Source organism: Embiotoca jacksoni, unplaced genomic scaffold, assembly GCF_022577435.1.
Source record: "Embiotoca jacksoni isolate LCO1_2020_lvr unplaced genomic scaffold, fEmbJac1.0.p SCAF_1, whole genome shotgun sequence".
Lineage (NCBI taxonomy): Eukaryota > Metazoa > Chordata > Actinopteri > Embiotocidae > Embiotoca > Embiotoca jacksoni.
Window position 1 is genome coordinate 4,672,601 of NW_027185229.1, and position 16,842 is coordinate 4,689,442.

Here is a 16,842-nt window from a genome sequence, read left to right on the forward strand (position 1 = left end):
CCTCCACACACACACACACACACACCACAACACACACACACACACACACACACACACACACACACACACACACACACACACACACACACACAGTCCCCTGTGATCTGTGAGTGACCACAACAATGTCAACACACACATATGGTTTATCGAAATGTAAAGACCACATAAGGTCTGACAGGAAGTGTATCTGTTTCTCACTAAAATGGTGACAAATAAGGACAATGTTGTTTTCTGTAGTGACCATACAGGCCATGAAAAAGCACTTTGTTGTGTCCACACTGCATGAATAATGATATTTAGGACTGTTTGTAGGGCCAGCTGACATATGATGAGACCCTGATAACAGAAAAATGCAAATGTTGAGCTGGACTGAAAGCGCCTTTCATTCCTCGCTGAATTCAAATGGATGAATTCAGATAAGTACAGATCTGTCCGTGTGTGTGTGTGTGTGTGTGTGTGTGTGTGTGTGTGTGTGTGTGTGTGTGTGTGTGTGTGTGTGTGTGTGTGTGTGTGTGTGTGTGTGTGTGTTTTGAGAGTGGGCGAGCAGGAGGTAGAGGGTGCTGGGGGGAAAGAGAGAAAACTGGTCACATTCCAGCATTTTGGTCACAGTTTCACACGTTATTTCACTCCCCAGTGCAGACAAGCTTGAGGAAGAGAAAATAAAAGGATGAGGCAAACATTCAGAGGGATGTTTAAAACGATGTGTCGTGATAAGAGAACAGCTAACACGCCCAGAACGTGCTCTTTTATTTTATAGTCAGGAACAGGCAACAGAGGAGTCGACTGATTCCCCGAAGGTATGCCAGTAAAACCCTCAGGGCCGGTCTTCAAGTCTTCACGTTTTCTTTTTCAACTGCTCATTCCTGCCTGAAACATGTCATCAGCAGCAGCTAACGAAGCAGGAAGTGAACAGGAAGTGTGGTTGATCCAGCAGCAGCCTTACAGGAAGTTATTCTGCAACAGCAGCACACCATTTGGGAGTCACTGATGTACTGAAGCAGGAGAAGTTCATCAATTGACCGCTTGCACAACTCATTTCAACACCAGAGCTCGAGCCATGACCCAAATATGTTTATTCTATTACACACATAATGAGGTCCATCCTGTCTTTATACTACACACCTCAGAGATAAAATCAAATGACCTGACTCCACATGTGTCATTAAGAGGAGTATTGTGATTGTTTAGCAGCCAGGATTAAGAAGTGCAGCCTGGCAACCTCCATAACTCCTTTGTTCTGCAGTCGTTTTACACATCCTCAGTCAACCGCAATCAGCTTGTAAAGCCTCTGAGCTGCAGAGCCGGATTATGCAACTGGTTTACCGTTTGAACAAAAACACCTACTAATGCACTTTTTGGACTACAGGTGTCCGGAAACATTAGGATTCTTGCTTTCAGCACATCACTGTATCATATAGATCTATGAAGAACCGACCGGCTTCCAAGTCTCGAGCCAGTAACACATGCTCGTACAGTACATAAAGAGACGGCTGCTTTAGCACTCTGGCAACAAAATACATTCACACAGACCTGGGAGGTCTACGAGGTTCGAATGGTAACAACAACAAAAAGATAACACAAAAACATGTGACCACCACCCGGCAAGCGTTAGAGGAAGTGATGCACAGCTGTGGATGGGCAGCTTGGGTGTGTTCTCCGTCATGTTTCCTGCTCCTCTTCTCTCGCTTCAGCCCAAATACACAGACGCGGAACAACTTCGCCACCAACAAAGCAAAAAATAAACTGCTTTCACTTTTCCCCTAACCGGTGACTGTCAATCTGCAACGAGCTCATCGATGTGGTGGGGGATGAAATTCGAGACCAAGTGTGAGAATGCTCTCATGAGGAGATTACACTGCAGCGATACCCTGTGACCTGTAAGTTCAGCGTTGTAGGCTCTGACTGTACTTCCCATCGACTCCAGCCATTTTAACAGGCAGACCCCCCTGGGAGGTGTGTAACCCAGACAGAGCCTGTGCAGCAAGCTATTAACACACACAGGAAACGGGCGAGACTGGTAGCCTACACAGGACATACGTCCAACAACAAAACACCAGCTTTTTTCGCTTTTTTAAAACTCCCATTTAAAGCCTTTGTGTATCAGCTGAGGGGGGGAGGCCCCTTCCGCAGTGGTGTTCTGCTACTCCTGTTTTGGTTTGAAGCCAGTGGAGCACATCAGTTGATTTATGAACAACTTGTGTTTCTGTTGTTGATCGGTTGATCAGAGAGCTCTCAGCTGAGCTCCCATCGCCTTTAAGCGAAAACACTCTACATCACAACCACCCGCAAAACCCTGGTCATCCACCTGTAGGGTCGGACAGAACATTGAGTATTTTATGCTCTCTTTACAGATTATATTTTTTCTCATTTACAGTCATGATCCTGAACCACAAAAAGTATGACACACACACACACACACACACACACACACACACACACACACACACACACACACACACACACACACACACTCAGACATCCTGCCTCCACGGCGAGTCCTCGGGTCAATTTTTGGGCATCAGAGCTCAGATATAAACAGCCACAAGCAAATCATGGTTAAGATGAGAACATCGAGCAGCAGTCGGAGAGCATAACAGTACTAAACAGATTTGTCTTTGTGTCTATTTATACGCAGAGGCTGACTTGGCACTTCAGCGGTAGACGAGTCAATCGAAACGAGTGAAGAGCTGCACGGGGAGCAACAGCAAGGGACACGGATCGATATGCAAATGAGAATTTACACACTGCTCATAACACTCATGTCAACATTGCATGCACACGCATGAAAAGCTGAATTATTGGTATTTATAGCACATACACACACGTTCAGAGCCAGAACGACCATAAAGCTTTCAATCCGGGGCAAATGCAGCTCTCAACATAAAATCAACAGGAGGGGGAGGAAGTGAAACCTCACGCATGTTCATGTGTGTGTGAAAGTAACTGTGAGTGTGTGTGTGAGTCTATCTTTATAGCCTGTTTGCATCAGACTAACCATGTTTTGTAAATGAATGCAGCTGTATAAAGATTCAAGAGCCAGGAGCCATTTAACGACAGCCACTGAGTAGGGAGTTGCATTACATGCATCTGGGCATGTCTGACTGCAATGCAGATCCATTGACTTAAGTGTATGTGTATGTGTGTGCGTGTGCGTGTGCGTGTGTGTGTGTGTGTGTGTGTGTCTGTCTCTGTGTCCGTGTGTGTGTGTGCGTATTCAGCCCATTCCTCAGGCCGTCCAGTCTGAGTGCAGGATTGTAGGTCATGTCACTGGTTACACGGACATTGTTTAGGGAAGGCAGCGCAGACATTCAGGAAATGGATGCTGGCGACTCAAGACAGCACGTGTGTGTGTGTGTGTGTGTGTGTGTGTGTGTGTGTGTGTGTGTGTGTGTGCGTGCGTGCATGTGTTGGTTGGCCCTCGCGACAACCTCATTGCCCTCCAAATGCATATTCATATTCATACACATACACATACACACACACACACACACACACACACACACACACACACACAGACTCAGGGTGTGCAGTCTGCTTGGGGGCGACACAACGTGGGAGCAATTAAACACCATCCTCTCTTATCGGCGGCCGACTTTCTCTGGGAAAAAAAAAAAAACTGAGGTCTTTGGGAAAAACGCCAGCTTATGCAGCAGGAAGTTATCCTTCTTTGTGTGTTTATTTGTGTGCTTCCCATTTCCTGTCAAACATATAGACAGTTCTCCTGACACTCATAACTACACACACAGTCTCACACATGATGAAAAGGATCAGCGCGAGCTCACCCACCGTCGTGTAATTACAGCAGCCCTGATTACAACGTCAAGCTCATTAACCTGATTTAAAGGCACGGCTGCGATTTGAATGCCATCTGTGATGATTTGATTTTCTTCTGTGAGTTGTCGGTGACAACAGTGAAAACATGCTACCATATTGATCACAATGTCAATTCTGCATCGCCAGAGGAGAACTAAACATACAGGCATACGTTGGGCGTATCTGTCACCTCCACTCATTCAGCTACACTTCATCAACAGGCCTCTTTGTTGGCCTCTAAGCTTGATTCAGTGACTTCGGTTGAGCAGCAGCAAGCAGCCGTTTGAGTAGCTTCTCTTTTGACTTTTCTTTTTTGTCAACACTACCTACTCCTCTTCCTCTTACAGTTGTCGCTGTGAACGAGCACAAAGGAGACTCACTCAGCAGTTGATAAGCGGCTGACTGAAACCTCCCCTGGGGAAATGGGCCCATTGGTTGGGGGGTCCATCTTAAAAGGCTGCTTCGCTGGGCCAACCCCCCACTCTGAGTTCAATCAATGGATCCCAAACTGTGGTCTGAGGCCCCTCAAATAGGTCCTTAATGAAGAATAAATGTCCCCATGTTGTATTGGTTTACATTTGCACAGTTTAAAGGAAAAGGATGTAACGATACCTGTTTCAATCCAAGTTTAATTCTTTCTGCACTGGGGATTGTCAGGGATTCACCCGCTGATGTGACAGACTCCGAGTTAAATGGACTGAGAGGCTGTCAGACCACCGCCTCAGCTCCACACGCTGTAAAAGGAGCGTGATTACAGACACAGCCACCACATTCACACTGGCCTTTCAATTTCAGGGGCTGCCACCCAGCGAGTGTCAGCACATGCGATCTCTTTGAAATCGGCATTAATTTTTTGGATCAGCTATCCAAAAATCTCCTTATTATACCGGTTTGAGCTCGGCTGAACTGCCGGAGAATTTGGGTGCATTTCCAACAAAGGCAGTGAATGACACAGCTCTGAAGGAGAGCATCTCTTTGTGCTCCATTCAGTTGCAGAGGCAGGATTTTTTTTTTTTTTTTTTTTTTTTTTTTAACACCACCAAGAACCTTTTGCTTTTAGAAATCTGGTTATGGAGCTAACTGAGTCATGCCCATGTAAGGTGTTGGATGTTAAGATGAGGTGAGGATGTAGGTAGCTCGCTGTGAGAATAAATATAGGAAATATTGGCTTGGAGAGAAACGCCCATTCTCCTCCCTGCACCTGGCTGCAGCTGTCCTTGTCACTTCAACCAATGTTAATCCCTGAATGCATCACACAGAATGCACTAACGCTGTGGAGAAATTACGCCCCCAACATGAAAACAGTCATATGGAGATAAAGTGGCGCAGACACATGCTTTGCCTTATCAATACTGTGCCGAGCACCACCCATGTATTACAAAACAAGGTGGAATAAAGCTCCCTGGGGCTCTGTGACCTGCTGTATCCTACACTAGGCAGGATTAAAGAGTGTTAATGCTAGAATGAGACTATAGGTGTGAAGGATGCATTTAATTGATCGCCACAGACACAATGTGGTCTGCTAAAGTCGGCAGATTTCCAGCAGACAGACGTCGGAGGCTTACCTCAGCGCAACCTTCACACAGCAGTCGCCCTGGCTCGCCATGGTCGCTATTCAAGGTCCACCGACGGGATGTGGAGTATTTCGGCTGTGCTGGGTGTTCAGGGTGTGGAAACCGTGCGCTGTGGCGGCGGTGCTGGGTGTCTCAGGTCAGCGGGAGCAGCCGTCAAGACCTGCCGGCGGTGAGGTGCCTCATCGGGACTCCTCCTGTCTTCTTCTTCTTCTTCTCCTCCGCGGTGGCTGTCATTTCTGTCTAACTGCTGTTTTGTCACATCGCAATGTTTCACGCGTTTCACTTTGCTTTCTGCGGTCTGTCTCAGCCGCTACATCCTGTTCAAAGTGCGCACGAGTGAAGCATAAGAGCGCTGCTTTGCAAGCACACCACCTCTGAGCGATCACGCTGAATGAGACCGTAAACTGGAGGGGGTAATGCTGCCTTCACGGACAATCGGAAATACTGGAGCCATGGTTGTGACTCTTTTGCGGAAGACTAAGGCCACTTCCAAACCAATGAACAATTAACACGTCACCACAAATATTTATGCAGGATGATTTTACCCAGAAATGATAAATTGAAAATTGAATAAAATAAATAATTATTCCCTCCATACCATTGGCCACAATCAACCAGTTTCCATGGATACTCACAGATGCTCAAGCCTATACTATTCTAATAAAAAACATTTTGAATAATGCATCCATGTGGGCAAGTATGTGGACAGCAGTGGAAGAAGGATTCAGACATTTTACCTCAGGGGAAGTACGTTTTCATTAAGTAGGCTATCTTGGCTTTTGGTCCCCAGTAAGGATTTGCTCCAAAAGCACTGATCCCACACTACCTTAATTCATCTTTCATTATCCTTCTCTTTTAAATGCACACTTCTTTCAAACCTGACAAGCTTTCTGTTCAAATATTTAAGTCACAATCTGACATAATCCTGATAACATCATCAGATCAGGATGATGAAGTGCCCCAACCATAACACTGTCAAAAGTAGCCTCCTTAAATAAAAATGCTTGAGTAGCCTATATACAGCAGTACCTACTTGAAATAGCCTATTCTATTATTAGGCTACTAATTAACGTATAAAAGGCATTTTAATGTTGCAGCTGATCGAGATGGAGCTAAATTTTTTTTACTATTTTACACATTATTTTCTGTTACTCTATAACAGTTTATCATATATCCAATTTTTTTTTACTGTTTTTATGTAAATTATTAATCTATAAAGTAAGTAGTATCTATGGACCGGAAACAGCAGTCAGGTTTGCTGGTAAATGCATTTTCAAAAGTACTGTGCTTGCATCAAAACAAGATAGAAGAAAAATAAAATGTAAATAACCAAGTAAATTAGAAGTAACCTCACAACTGTACTTAAATACAGTACTCAGGTAAATGTATGTTACAATCGGCCGCTATAAAAAGGCCTAATTGTTGTTTCCGTAACTTCAACTTCATTTTCCATGGCACCAAAATAATAGAAGTCCCTGAATGCAGCATAATCGCTTTCGATTGGCACGTAACTGGGCCAATTGCCGAATTATCCCCGTTTTACTTGAAAATCACAAACCAATCAGCGGGCTGAACAGGGTGGTTTGGCCCCGCCCAGCGACACACCCACAGCGGGTTGCAAAGATCACAAACCTAGCGCCTCTCCTCCCAGCGGCGACATCTGAAGTCCGTTAAACTGCCATAAACAGAGGGAGACTGTTCCCATGACGGGGAAGAGGGGCCCACACCGGGCTGAACACCTTGAGGTCAAAGGTCGAAACTCACTCAAGAGGTTATTATGTTGAAGCTAAAGAGTTAATTTGCTCTGGTTCGGGTAGGAAGTCACACTCAACTCTACACTCTTCCCTCTGCTGAGTCAGATCTCTTCAAAAGGGGAAACTGAAATGTTTTCTCTTAGTTGAGTCAAACATGTCATTCCTCCTCAGTTTCTCTCACCACATAGATATATAACGCACGCTTCTCTATAATAAACTTTATTGCCGTCGTCAGTGCCTCTGACATTCTGATGCATCCAAGATCCTTCGTACTGCTTTAAACAGGCCTAATCTGTGCGCGGTGGATGTACCACCCTGTCAGTGATGTTGGCAGTGTCTTGCGCTGGCACATCAAATGTGCACGCCAACTTTTCCAAATCCTCGTCGTCCTCAGTGAGTATCAAAACTGACCAACCGTTTGCCAGTGACATTCATATCGCCACAGCAGCCAGCTATTTCCTATCATAACAGTAACACGCTTCAGTTAACCCTTTCACCGCACCAGGCTCATATAGCTTCATCGAGCTTCATCAATACAATCTCTGAATGCAAAAAAAACAAAAGTCCCTGCAGTCAGACAATCGCTCTTTATGTAATGAAACACTGTCGGCAAATTGTTGCATGTACTATAAACTCATTCTGTGTATGCAAAGAGGAGCTTATGACTCCAACCGTGCGTGTGTGTGTGTGTGTGTGTGTGTGTGTGTGTGTGTGTGTGTTGGTGTCCCGAGGACCAGGTGGCGATGATAGTGCTGAACAGCCAGGGTATGTTCCCCGGAAGCAGCGCTCGATTCCACACAAGATTAGCATCCAGTTATGAGGATAAAGCTACAATCCTCCCAGATCTGTGGGGGAACCGGCCGCCAGCCACAACAACTGGGACAACGGAGGGCACCAGCAGGGGTGACGCACACGTAACGCACACTCATCTTATGCGCGTCTGGTGAACTTTTAAGACCAACTCATGGGAACTGTTACATAATTGGGCTGCACTGTTTTCCTAAGAATTATGTTAAAGCCCTCTTAAGGCATGTTTACAGTTTTCAAATCCACCCCTCTCCCCCCGCCCCCTCCTGTATGCCACCTCCTCAGCACTTTACTATGTAAAAAGCACATTTTATAACCGTACCATGTGGGTTAGAAGACCCTGAAGATATTTTAATACACTGCCATCGCCAAACGGCAGCTTAATCCTTGTATTTAGGCACACAAACACTCAAAATAACAGCACCATAATTGCATAAGAGGCATTATATTACAATCATTCCAGCTGCCCTCAGGTTCTGTCAGTCACGGTGAAGTCAGCAATTTATTCTCCAGCTCGGGTTTGACACTTTGCTTCCTCCAGCATCAAACACACAGACACAGACATATTCACGCATATTATTCTAATTTCTGCAGCTCCTGATAAAATCCTGGCCTGAGGATGGAGATGACTCATAGGTTTCATGTGTCACAATTGTTTTGCGGCTATTTTCAAATGCTGACTATATCATTTTTAAAATCAAACATAATTCACTGCCACACTAATGGAGTGTGAAAGACTTTGATAAGGCACAAAGATTTCCAGTGTTGCCATAAACACAGTATGATCTGGGGAACTCATTAATCATTCATGTGTAATACATAAAGCCAGAAGTAAGATGCAAATCAATGCCAGTGAAGTCCAATGTTCTACTTTACTGCTCCAACTTCATATCGCCCCATTCAACAAGAAAAAGACCAGAAGCAAGAAACAGAGTGAGAGATGGAAGATGAAACTGCACCCTAATGTATTCTCCAGACTTATTCTTATACTTTGATGTGTCTATAATCCTTCACATGCGTTCCCTATATTTGGCTTTGAAGCTCCATAAACTAATCCCCAATTCTTTACCGGAACAAAACTGCTTGAATTGGACAGGATTTACGCAAACACACACTTGACGACTCACCGGCTGGCAGAGAAAGAGGTGCATTGCCGAAATGAAAAGTCAGGCGGTGGAATTATACACAGTAGTTTCACGTTTGGTTTCTCGCTACCCTCCACGTCTGTCACAGTTTCGATAAGTGTGCATGGATGTTTGATGGCATCTGTGTTTTATGCATGTGTGTGTGTGACAGAGGAGCTGCTTACGTGTTTGAGATTTATGTGTCAGTTGCAGTGGCACACAGCAGAGCGGTGCTCTTGCCCGTTCTTGGCAGTGCCGGACTCCCTGAAGTGCTTTGTCCCATCAGCCTGCAGAGCTTGACATTCACTGCTGACAGGGGAGGTAATGAAAGAATGTCTTAACTGGCAGTTTACGGATATTAAAAATACTCATTTGTATTCAAAAGCTTGCTATTGGCATTGTGATGACATAGATGCTTACTGGCAGTGTGAACAATTTTGAAAATACTGTAATTTGGAGTCATGCTAACTACAGGAAGCAGCCAGCTAGTTTAGCCTAGAGACTGGAAACAAGAGGGGAACCAGCTGGCATGGCTCAATCAGAAGCACCAGAATTCACGTCAGACCCTGTAACACCTGCAGAGACAGGCTAAGGTGTTTATCCTGATTCCAGTTTTCATGCTAAACTAAGATATTTACCTTTTTAATGCATTTGAAAGATAGGGAGAAAGAGCGTGGTATGTCATGCAACAAGGGCTTAAACCATTACTTTTCTAACAATATAGTAAATCTTAAATGAACAGCACTTGTATTGGGCCTTTTTTTGGGCCATGCAAGGTGCTCACCTGCCATCAGGAATGTCTTGCCCAAGGACACTTTGGTATATGGACAGGAGGAGCTGGGATCGAACTGCCAACCCTGCAATAAGTGGAGAACCCTCCAGGCCCAGCCGCCATATGAATATATACAATAATGTTGCTCAAGACTTATGAACAGACTTTGATTGTTAAAATTTTTACACTTTTCCTTTTACAAAATAGGGACATTATGATATTATAACACTGCTACTATATATTAAAAAAAAAAAAAAAAAAAAAAAAGTAATGTTGGGTACTTTAGGGATGCTTGTGCTTTAGTCCAGAATAGCCGGGGCACAGATCATGTATGTGTTCACACACAGATCATCAGTCGGAGGGATATAACGGTTGTGAGTGATCAGTAATGAGTCACAGACTTAATCCACTGTCAAATAGACCTACATTTCAGCTTCCGTCCCCAGGGCACTGACTGACCCACACTTTGCTGCGTTTCTACCCCAGCTCCGATGTTTCCTGCTGGGCTGTGAGCAGGGCAGGTGGCTGCCCGGGTGGAGGCTGGAAGGTGGCTCATAGTGGCTGCTGCAGCCTCGGGGCGGTACAGAGAGGGAGTGACCCTCATTGACTGACTTACTGCTGCATCAGAGGGCATCAAAACCAGTGTGTGTGTGTGTGTGTGTGTGTGTGTGTGTGTGTGTGTGTGTGTTTGTGTGTTTGTGTGTGTTGAGAGGAAGTGGCCAACAAGGGGTGGTTGTTCTTTAGTCCTCTGCCCCAAGCTGATTACATGCTTTCTGCTTTTACTTATACATTCACAAAAGACTAACATAGTCCATATGTATCAGCTGACAGGACACAGACCCCCTACAGCTTCAGGGAACAAGCTGCTCTGACTTCTTATATAAATAAGAACAACATAAAAAAGAACATTTTTGTTTGGCATCCGTTCTGTACACATGCTCTGAAGGTGGATGTTTATAACATATCAGAAAGGAAAAAATGTAGTCATTTTAAATTAGTATAATTACCTAAATAATTCATGTGCTTAACTTCAACTGTCATCTTACCCCATCGCCTGCCATCTTGTCTCTCTGAGGGGCATCCTGCACCTTGTTTCTATGGAAACAGCCTCTCAAGCAGGCAGGCAGAAAAAGGGGAAGGGAGAGATGCTGAAATGGCAGAAAAGCCTCTTTGTGCTCAAAGCGAGTAGGCCTAAAAAAGGTTGAAAGAGTTAATCACATGTGCACACATACACACAACTCAAGCAAATGAATAGGAGACAATAAAAAGCATCACCAGGTTCCTTGAACTCCCCTTGGAGCAATATAACCAGAGCTCTGTGGATAACTTCAAAAAACACACATCAATTACTACTGCAGCAAAATAAACTGCATTTATTTGAACAGGGTCGGTGTGAGAAACAGCCGGTGCAGTCTCGTTCATGATTTGCCGTCCTTTCTCCATCATGGATCACTGCGGTTGGTGTATTAAATTAGAGAGCTGCAACTAGCATGTGAGATCGCATTATGCGTTCTCATAGCAGGAACACACACACACACACACAAATAACAGCACTAACGCTGTATTAAAAACACACACAAAGAAAGCATGAAATCCCGAGCTGCGTCTCGTCTGCAAACATCAAACCACGAAACACAAACACAAACACAGACACAGACACACACACACACACACACACACACACACACACACACACACACACACACACACATAGTCACACACACACACACACACACACAGGAAATCTCACTCCATTCTGTATCGGAAAATTGGATTGCTGCTCCGAATAACTTGATTATGAACAGCCTCCCTCTCACACTGGGGCTGTATCACTTAATAAAGCTTAAGTGCAATGACACGCTAGTATACCAACACTCATGCACACACACAAAGACACATGTACGCACACACCGCTGTAGATCCATAAATCAGGCTTTTACACAGACCAGATCAACAGTAAAGAAACATTACATAAGAATATAAAATAACTGGGGCTGAACTGAAAGTGAACAAACTTCGCAGACACTTCTCAGAGAAAATGATGGATTTAAAAAATCAGGCACAGAGAAGACTTCTTTTCCGTCAGCTATAGGGGCCTCCTCTATATAAGTGCTGGCTGTCAGCACTGTGCATGTGAAAGTCAATACATACGTGTTGTTGTCACAGTGCAGCAGTCTACGGGCCAACACTGACAACAAAGGTGTGGAAAAACCCTGCGATAATCTGTGAGATTTAACTTTTGTTTCCAGAAATGCACTGTGGAAATGACTGCATTTACAACCCACATACAGAATCAGTGTAACAAAGCACCACAAACATGCATTTTCACACCACTTTGTCCGGCAGTGATTCAATGTTGCTGAAATAAATGCAGCAGATGTGAGATGGCATGTGGTTGTGTTTCTTTGTTTCTTTGTTTTCGTGGGTAATTATGAGGATGAGGATAGTTATTTAGAACAAGACACCAAACTCCTTTTTTTTTCTTCTTTTTTTCACAAGTAATAGGTGAATACAAAGCGCCAAAAAAAAAGAAAAGAGCATATTACATCACCTTTTGGGAGCCAATGGGTTTATAGGTCACTAACCTTCAGAGCAAAGCATTGTTTACTTCCGTTATTTGACAGTTATAGTTTTTAGTAAATTAGTAGATTGATATTTATGGAAAAGGTATCATTTTCTTATAAATATGATTCGTTGTAATATACCTAACAATATATAAAGAACTTAGTTCCAACTTGAGGAGCTACAATATTAAAATGCTGCTCACACATTCAGGAATGACTAATGCTAATACAATAATTTAATAATGCAAAGAAATAAAACTCTGAAAGGAAGATTTTCATTTTTGATACTCAATGTTGATAAAACTTCTACACAAGTACGTTGTAAAAGATCCCCCCCCCACCACCACACACACACACACACACACATACAAAACACACACACTTTACTCTTTTTAATCTCAGTACATTTAAAAAAAAATATCTGACAACATGGGATTTGTCTGAGGGGAAATCTTTGGCAAAATGAGAAATCAGATAGATTTGAGCTGCAGGGATCTAGGGGTGTAGTTAGACTGCAGCTCTGTAGCTCCATCTAGTGTTTGACTGATTTACAAGAAGGTTTTTCAGACAGTCACAGGGGCTGTTTCCATCACTCATCAGTGGTCGCTGCAAAAAAAAAAAAAAAAAAGGCAGCAGTGAGTACGTCCCTTGTTAATCCTCGAGGTTTGTCTGAAATATTTACATTATATCATCAACAAAAAATTTAATGGAAACACTGGGAATCCGGGTCTATATGTTAACATGTAAAATGCAATGTAAAAATACTATGTTACAAGTAAAAGTCCTGCAGGAAAAAGTATTAGCAGCATAATGTAAAAGTGAAGTATTAAAGTACTTAAAATTCATAATAATTAAAAGTTAAGTAATAATAAAATAATAGTGATAATTAGAAGTAAAGTAATTAAAATTTAAGTAATGGTTTGGTCCCTCTGACTAATACATTATTAACTATCATTAGATTATTATTACTGAAGCATCAGTGTGTAAGCAATAGATAACCAATGCTCTTAAAGGTGAAACAGCTTTGCTTGCCATCAGGGAGAGCTCGCCCTGTGTTACTCTATTCAGCGGCTCTTTTAACCATTAATCATTCATTATCTGAAGACCACAGCCTCCCCAGAGAGGAAACACTGCGCCAGTCAGGACAGAGAGGAAAGAAGAGCATCCACGCATTAAAGATTGGAGAAACCCTGAGTGCTGCTGACTAGTCCCTGTAAACGACTGGTCACCGCTGCAGGGCAGATCAAAAGGAGCGTACCTGTCCGGCAGGTGTGTTTTCAGCACTGGGAGCTGTCCGGGGTTTTGAATAGCAGGCAGAGAAACTTCTGATCAAGGTCTTACTGAAGAAGTTTAGAGAATGTGCGCTTGGTCAGAGGGTGCATAAACAGAACTTGTCACTCGTTCACTTTTGAACTTGATTAGAAGTAAGAAAACCCGAGGAGGAATCTTTTTTATTCACTTTTTAAACTTTTTTTTAACCACTCCACGGAGAGTTGGCCAGCTTTCCCACCTGTCGCCATGCTTCCTGCTCAGGAGGCAGCCAAAATCTACCATACCAACTACGTGCGCAACGCCCGAGCCATGGGCGTCCTGTGGCAGGTTTTCACCATCACCTTCGCCGTCATCACCGTGGTGGTGTTCATCCAGCCCTACTGGATCGGGGACAGCGTCCACACGCCTCAGGCCGGATACTTCGGCCTCTTCCACTACTGCATCGGGAACGCGCTCACCTCGGAGCTCACCTGCAAGGGGAGCGCGCTGGACTTCGGCTCCATCCCGTCCGGCGCCTTCAAGACGGCCATGTTCTTCGTGGGGATCTCCATGCTGCTGGTGGTGGGCAGCATCGTCTCCTTCAGCCTCTTCTTCTTCTGCAACGCGGGCAGCGTCTACAAGATCTGCGCCTGGATGCAGCTGGCCTCCAGTGAGCCTCAGGATTTGACAAGTTTGTCAACAGCTGCACACCTGTGCATTATATTATAATTCATGTCAATACTTACAGCCCAAAATAAGAACTTAAATTGTTGACAACATTTATTTAAGTATCTTAGCAGTACAAAAAGGGATAGGCCTGAGTATTTATATTTCTTGTAATTCATTTCAAACTAAAATGTTAGACTTTTTACTCCACTATAGTTACAAAACATAGTCTATTATATGCTACAGTATAAATATTAACCCCAAACCCCAATGTTTTTGGCTTATGACCCGTTATTAAAGAGTTTATTGGGACACACAGCCATGAAAGAGACGTTTCTCCTCAAATTATCATGCAAAGCAAATAATTACAACTTCTCTTTTTTATGTATCCTTTTCGCCAACATGAATAACCTCAAGAGTCAAGACATATCAGATTCATCTCGTGACCTTTAGGCATATGGGTCAATATTTCGCGAAAGCGCATCGCAAATGGAAATTCATGGAAAGCCTATACAAGTTGGCCACATACAGAAGTAGAACAATAACACTCATGAAAGCAGCAATAAAGTGTGAAATTTGTCCAAAAAATGCACAAAAGATCAAATCTAAAATGAAAACTAAAGCTGTATTTTCAGTACGTCTATAGATGTATATGTATGTATAACTTCTCTCCAGTAGACAGACAGACACACACACACACACACGCACACACACACGCACACACACACGCGCACACGCGCGCACAGAAGGGAAAGTTGACTTGGTTTTTGGAACACGAAGCAGCCTGTGGACAGATGTAGCTGCAAGTGAAAAGACAAGCCTGAAAAGAAACAAGTAATGAGATTAACTGGGAGGTGTGCTGTTACACTTTCTCCGCTCCCTCTTCAGACCTCTCACACCTGCTGTTTAGAGAGAGAGAGAGAGAGAGAGAGAGAGAGAGAGAGAGAGAGAGAGTGTGTGTGTGTGTGTGTGTGTGTGTGTGTGTGTATGTGTGTGTTGGTGTGTTGGTGCACATCTGTCCTTGTGAGGACCACCTTTAGTTTTAGACTGAGGCAGTGAGTGGCAGCGAAGATTTCTTTTTGCCAAATGAGGACACAGAGCCTGAAATGGCTGTTTGAGGATTAAGACCTGGTTTTAAGGTTACAGGTTGAATTAGAGTTAAGGGTTGGCATGAAGCATTTTGTTGTGATGGTTAAGGTAAGAAGCAGATTACAGATTATGTCAATGAGGCATACAGACAAAGAATATAAATACAAACTTGTGGGCATCTATATATTGTTTATGTGTCTCAGGAAAATATAGTAAGTAAACAGGAAAACTCTTCATGGGGCTTTGTGTTGGCTGAACAGACACCGAATTCAGAGGGGTTGTTGGCCAAGGTGATGAGGGCATTAATTAGGGAAAAGAGTATTTGTAATTTGTTTGATCAGGAGATCTCATCAGGGAGCTGATGAGAAGATGTTGTGTAATAATCTTGTGATCAGGGAAGAGATTGGAGAAAGTGAGCTCAAGAACTGTGTGAAGTTGAAAGTGTGTGTGAGGATCAGAAAGTGAAAGTGTGATGTAAGACGTGTGTGTTTCAACTACGCCGACTGTCTGTATGCAGTCAATAATGGATGAACAGATTCGTGTTTCAGGAGGTGAGATGCTCTGGAGTTGCTAGGCAACTCAACTGCAAGTGTGTGTGTGTACCTGAATGCAGTGTGTATATTTAACTCCTCTGGAGAAGTTCAATTGTGATATTATCGCTCACCAGCAGCACGATGCTCTTTTTTCCCTGTCAACGTCATCAAAATAAAATATATTCAGTTCCACAGGTTTCTCACTTTAAACTCCTTGAAATGAACATGTTTGCAAAAAGCTGCAGATGAAACCAAAATACTGTAGAGTGCTAACCCACCCTCACTCCCCTCTCCTCCTGCCTCCCGGTCTCTCAGGTACATGCATGGTGATCGGCTGCATGATCTACCCTGACGGCTGGGACTCTGATGAGGTGAAGCGCATGTGTGGCCAGCGGACCGACAAATACACCCTGGGCAACTGCACCGTGCGCTGGGCCTACATCCTGGCCATCATTAGCATCATGGACTCGCTCATCCTCTCCTTCCTGGCCTTCAGTCTGGGCAGCCGGCAGGACAAGCTGCTGCCCGAGGACTTCCAGGTGGAGGAAAAAGGTACGACAGGAGAAACTCTGGGGTGGGAGAGGAGAACGTGGGCTGGATGAGGACATGTCAGGATTCAGATTTGCTTTAGAGAAGAAAAATAAAGGGACCTCAGAAGAAGTGATCTGGAGGGAATTCACTGATAAACTGATCAGCTCATATTTCTACTGATGATGTGTTTTTTTCCTCTGACTACAGATAATGCATAGACTCCTGGTGGACAAGAGATGGACTACATGTTTACTTACTGGAGAGGAAACTGACTTCCAAGACTTCAAGACAGTCAGTGACAATCAATAAATAACAAGTTCATCCCGTCCTCAAAATAATGACATATTATCAACAACATTTTGAA

General features: G+C 43.8%; 2 protein-coding genes across 5 annotated transcripts in view; one reads left to right on the forward strand and one right to left on the reverse strand.

Annotated features, from left to right (window-relative positions):
* The window catches only part of kif21b (kinesin family member 21B), a 60,131-nt gene extending 54,364 nt beyond the window's left edge, over nt 1–5,767 (reverse strand). For all 4 annotated transcript variants that reach the window (XM_069157359.1, XM_069157340.1, XM_069157350.1 and 1 more), the window contains exon 1: nt 5,379–5,767. In XM_069157359.1, coding sequence (XP_069013460.1) covers nt 5,379–5,419 — 41 coding nt within the window. In that variant the 5' untranslated portion in view covers nt 5,420–5,767. The remainder of the gene's footprint in view (nt 1–5,378) is intronic.
* An 8,159-nt stretch (nt 5,768–13,926) lies between these two features.
* Nucleotides 13,927–16,714, forward strand: lhfpl5a (LHFPL tetraspan subfamily member 5a). Its single transcript, XM_069157407.1, has 3 exons — nt 13,927–14,329; nt 16,263–16,499; nt 16,686–16,714. Exons 1-3 carry the CDS (start codon nt 13,927–13,929, stop codon nt 16,694–16,696), a joined length of 651 nt encoding a protein of 216 aa, XP_069013508.1. The 3' UTR covers nt 16,697–16,714.
* The last annotated feature ends 128 nt before the right edge of the window (nt 16,715–16,842 follow it).

Coding starts and splice junctions, on each gene's coding strand:
- lhfpl5a (XM_069157407.1), top strand. CDS start 13,927: ATGCTTCCTGCTCAGGAGGCAGCCAAAATCTACCATACCAACTACGTG. Junction 14,330..16,262: donor CTGGATGCAGCTGGCCTCCA/GTGAGCCTCAGG, acceptor CCGGTCTCTCAG/GTACATGCATGGTGATCGGC.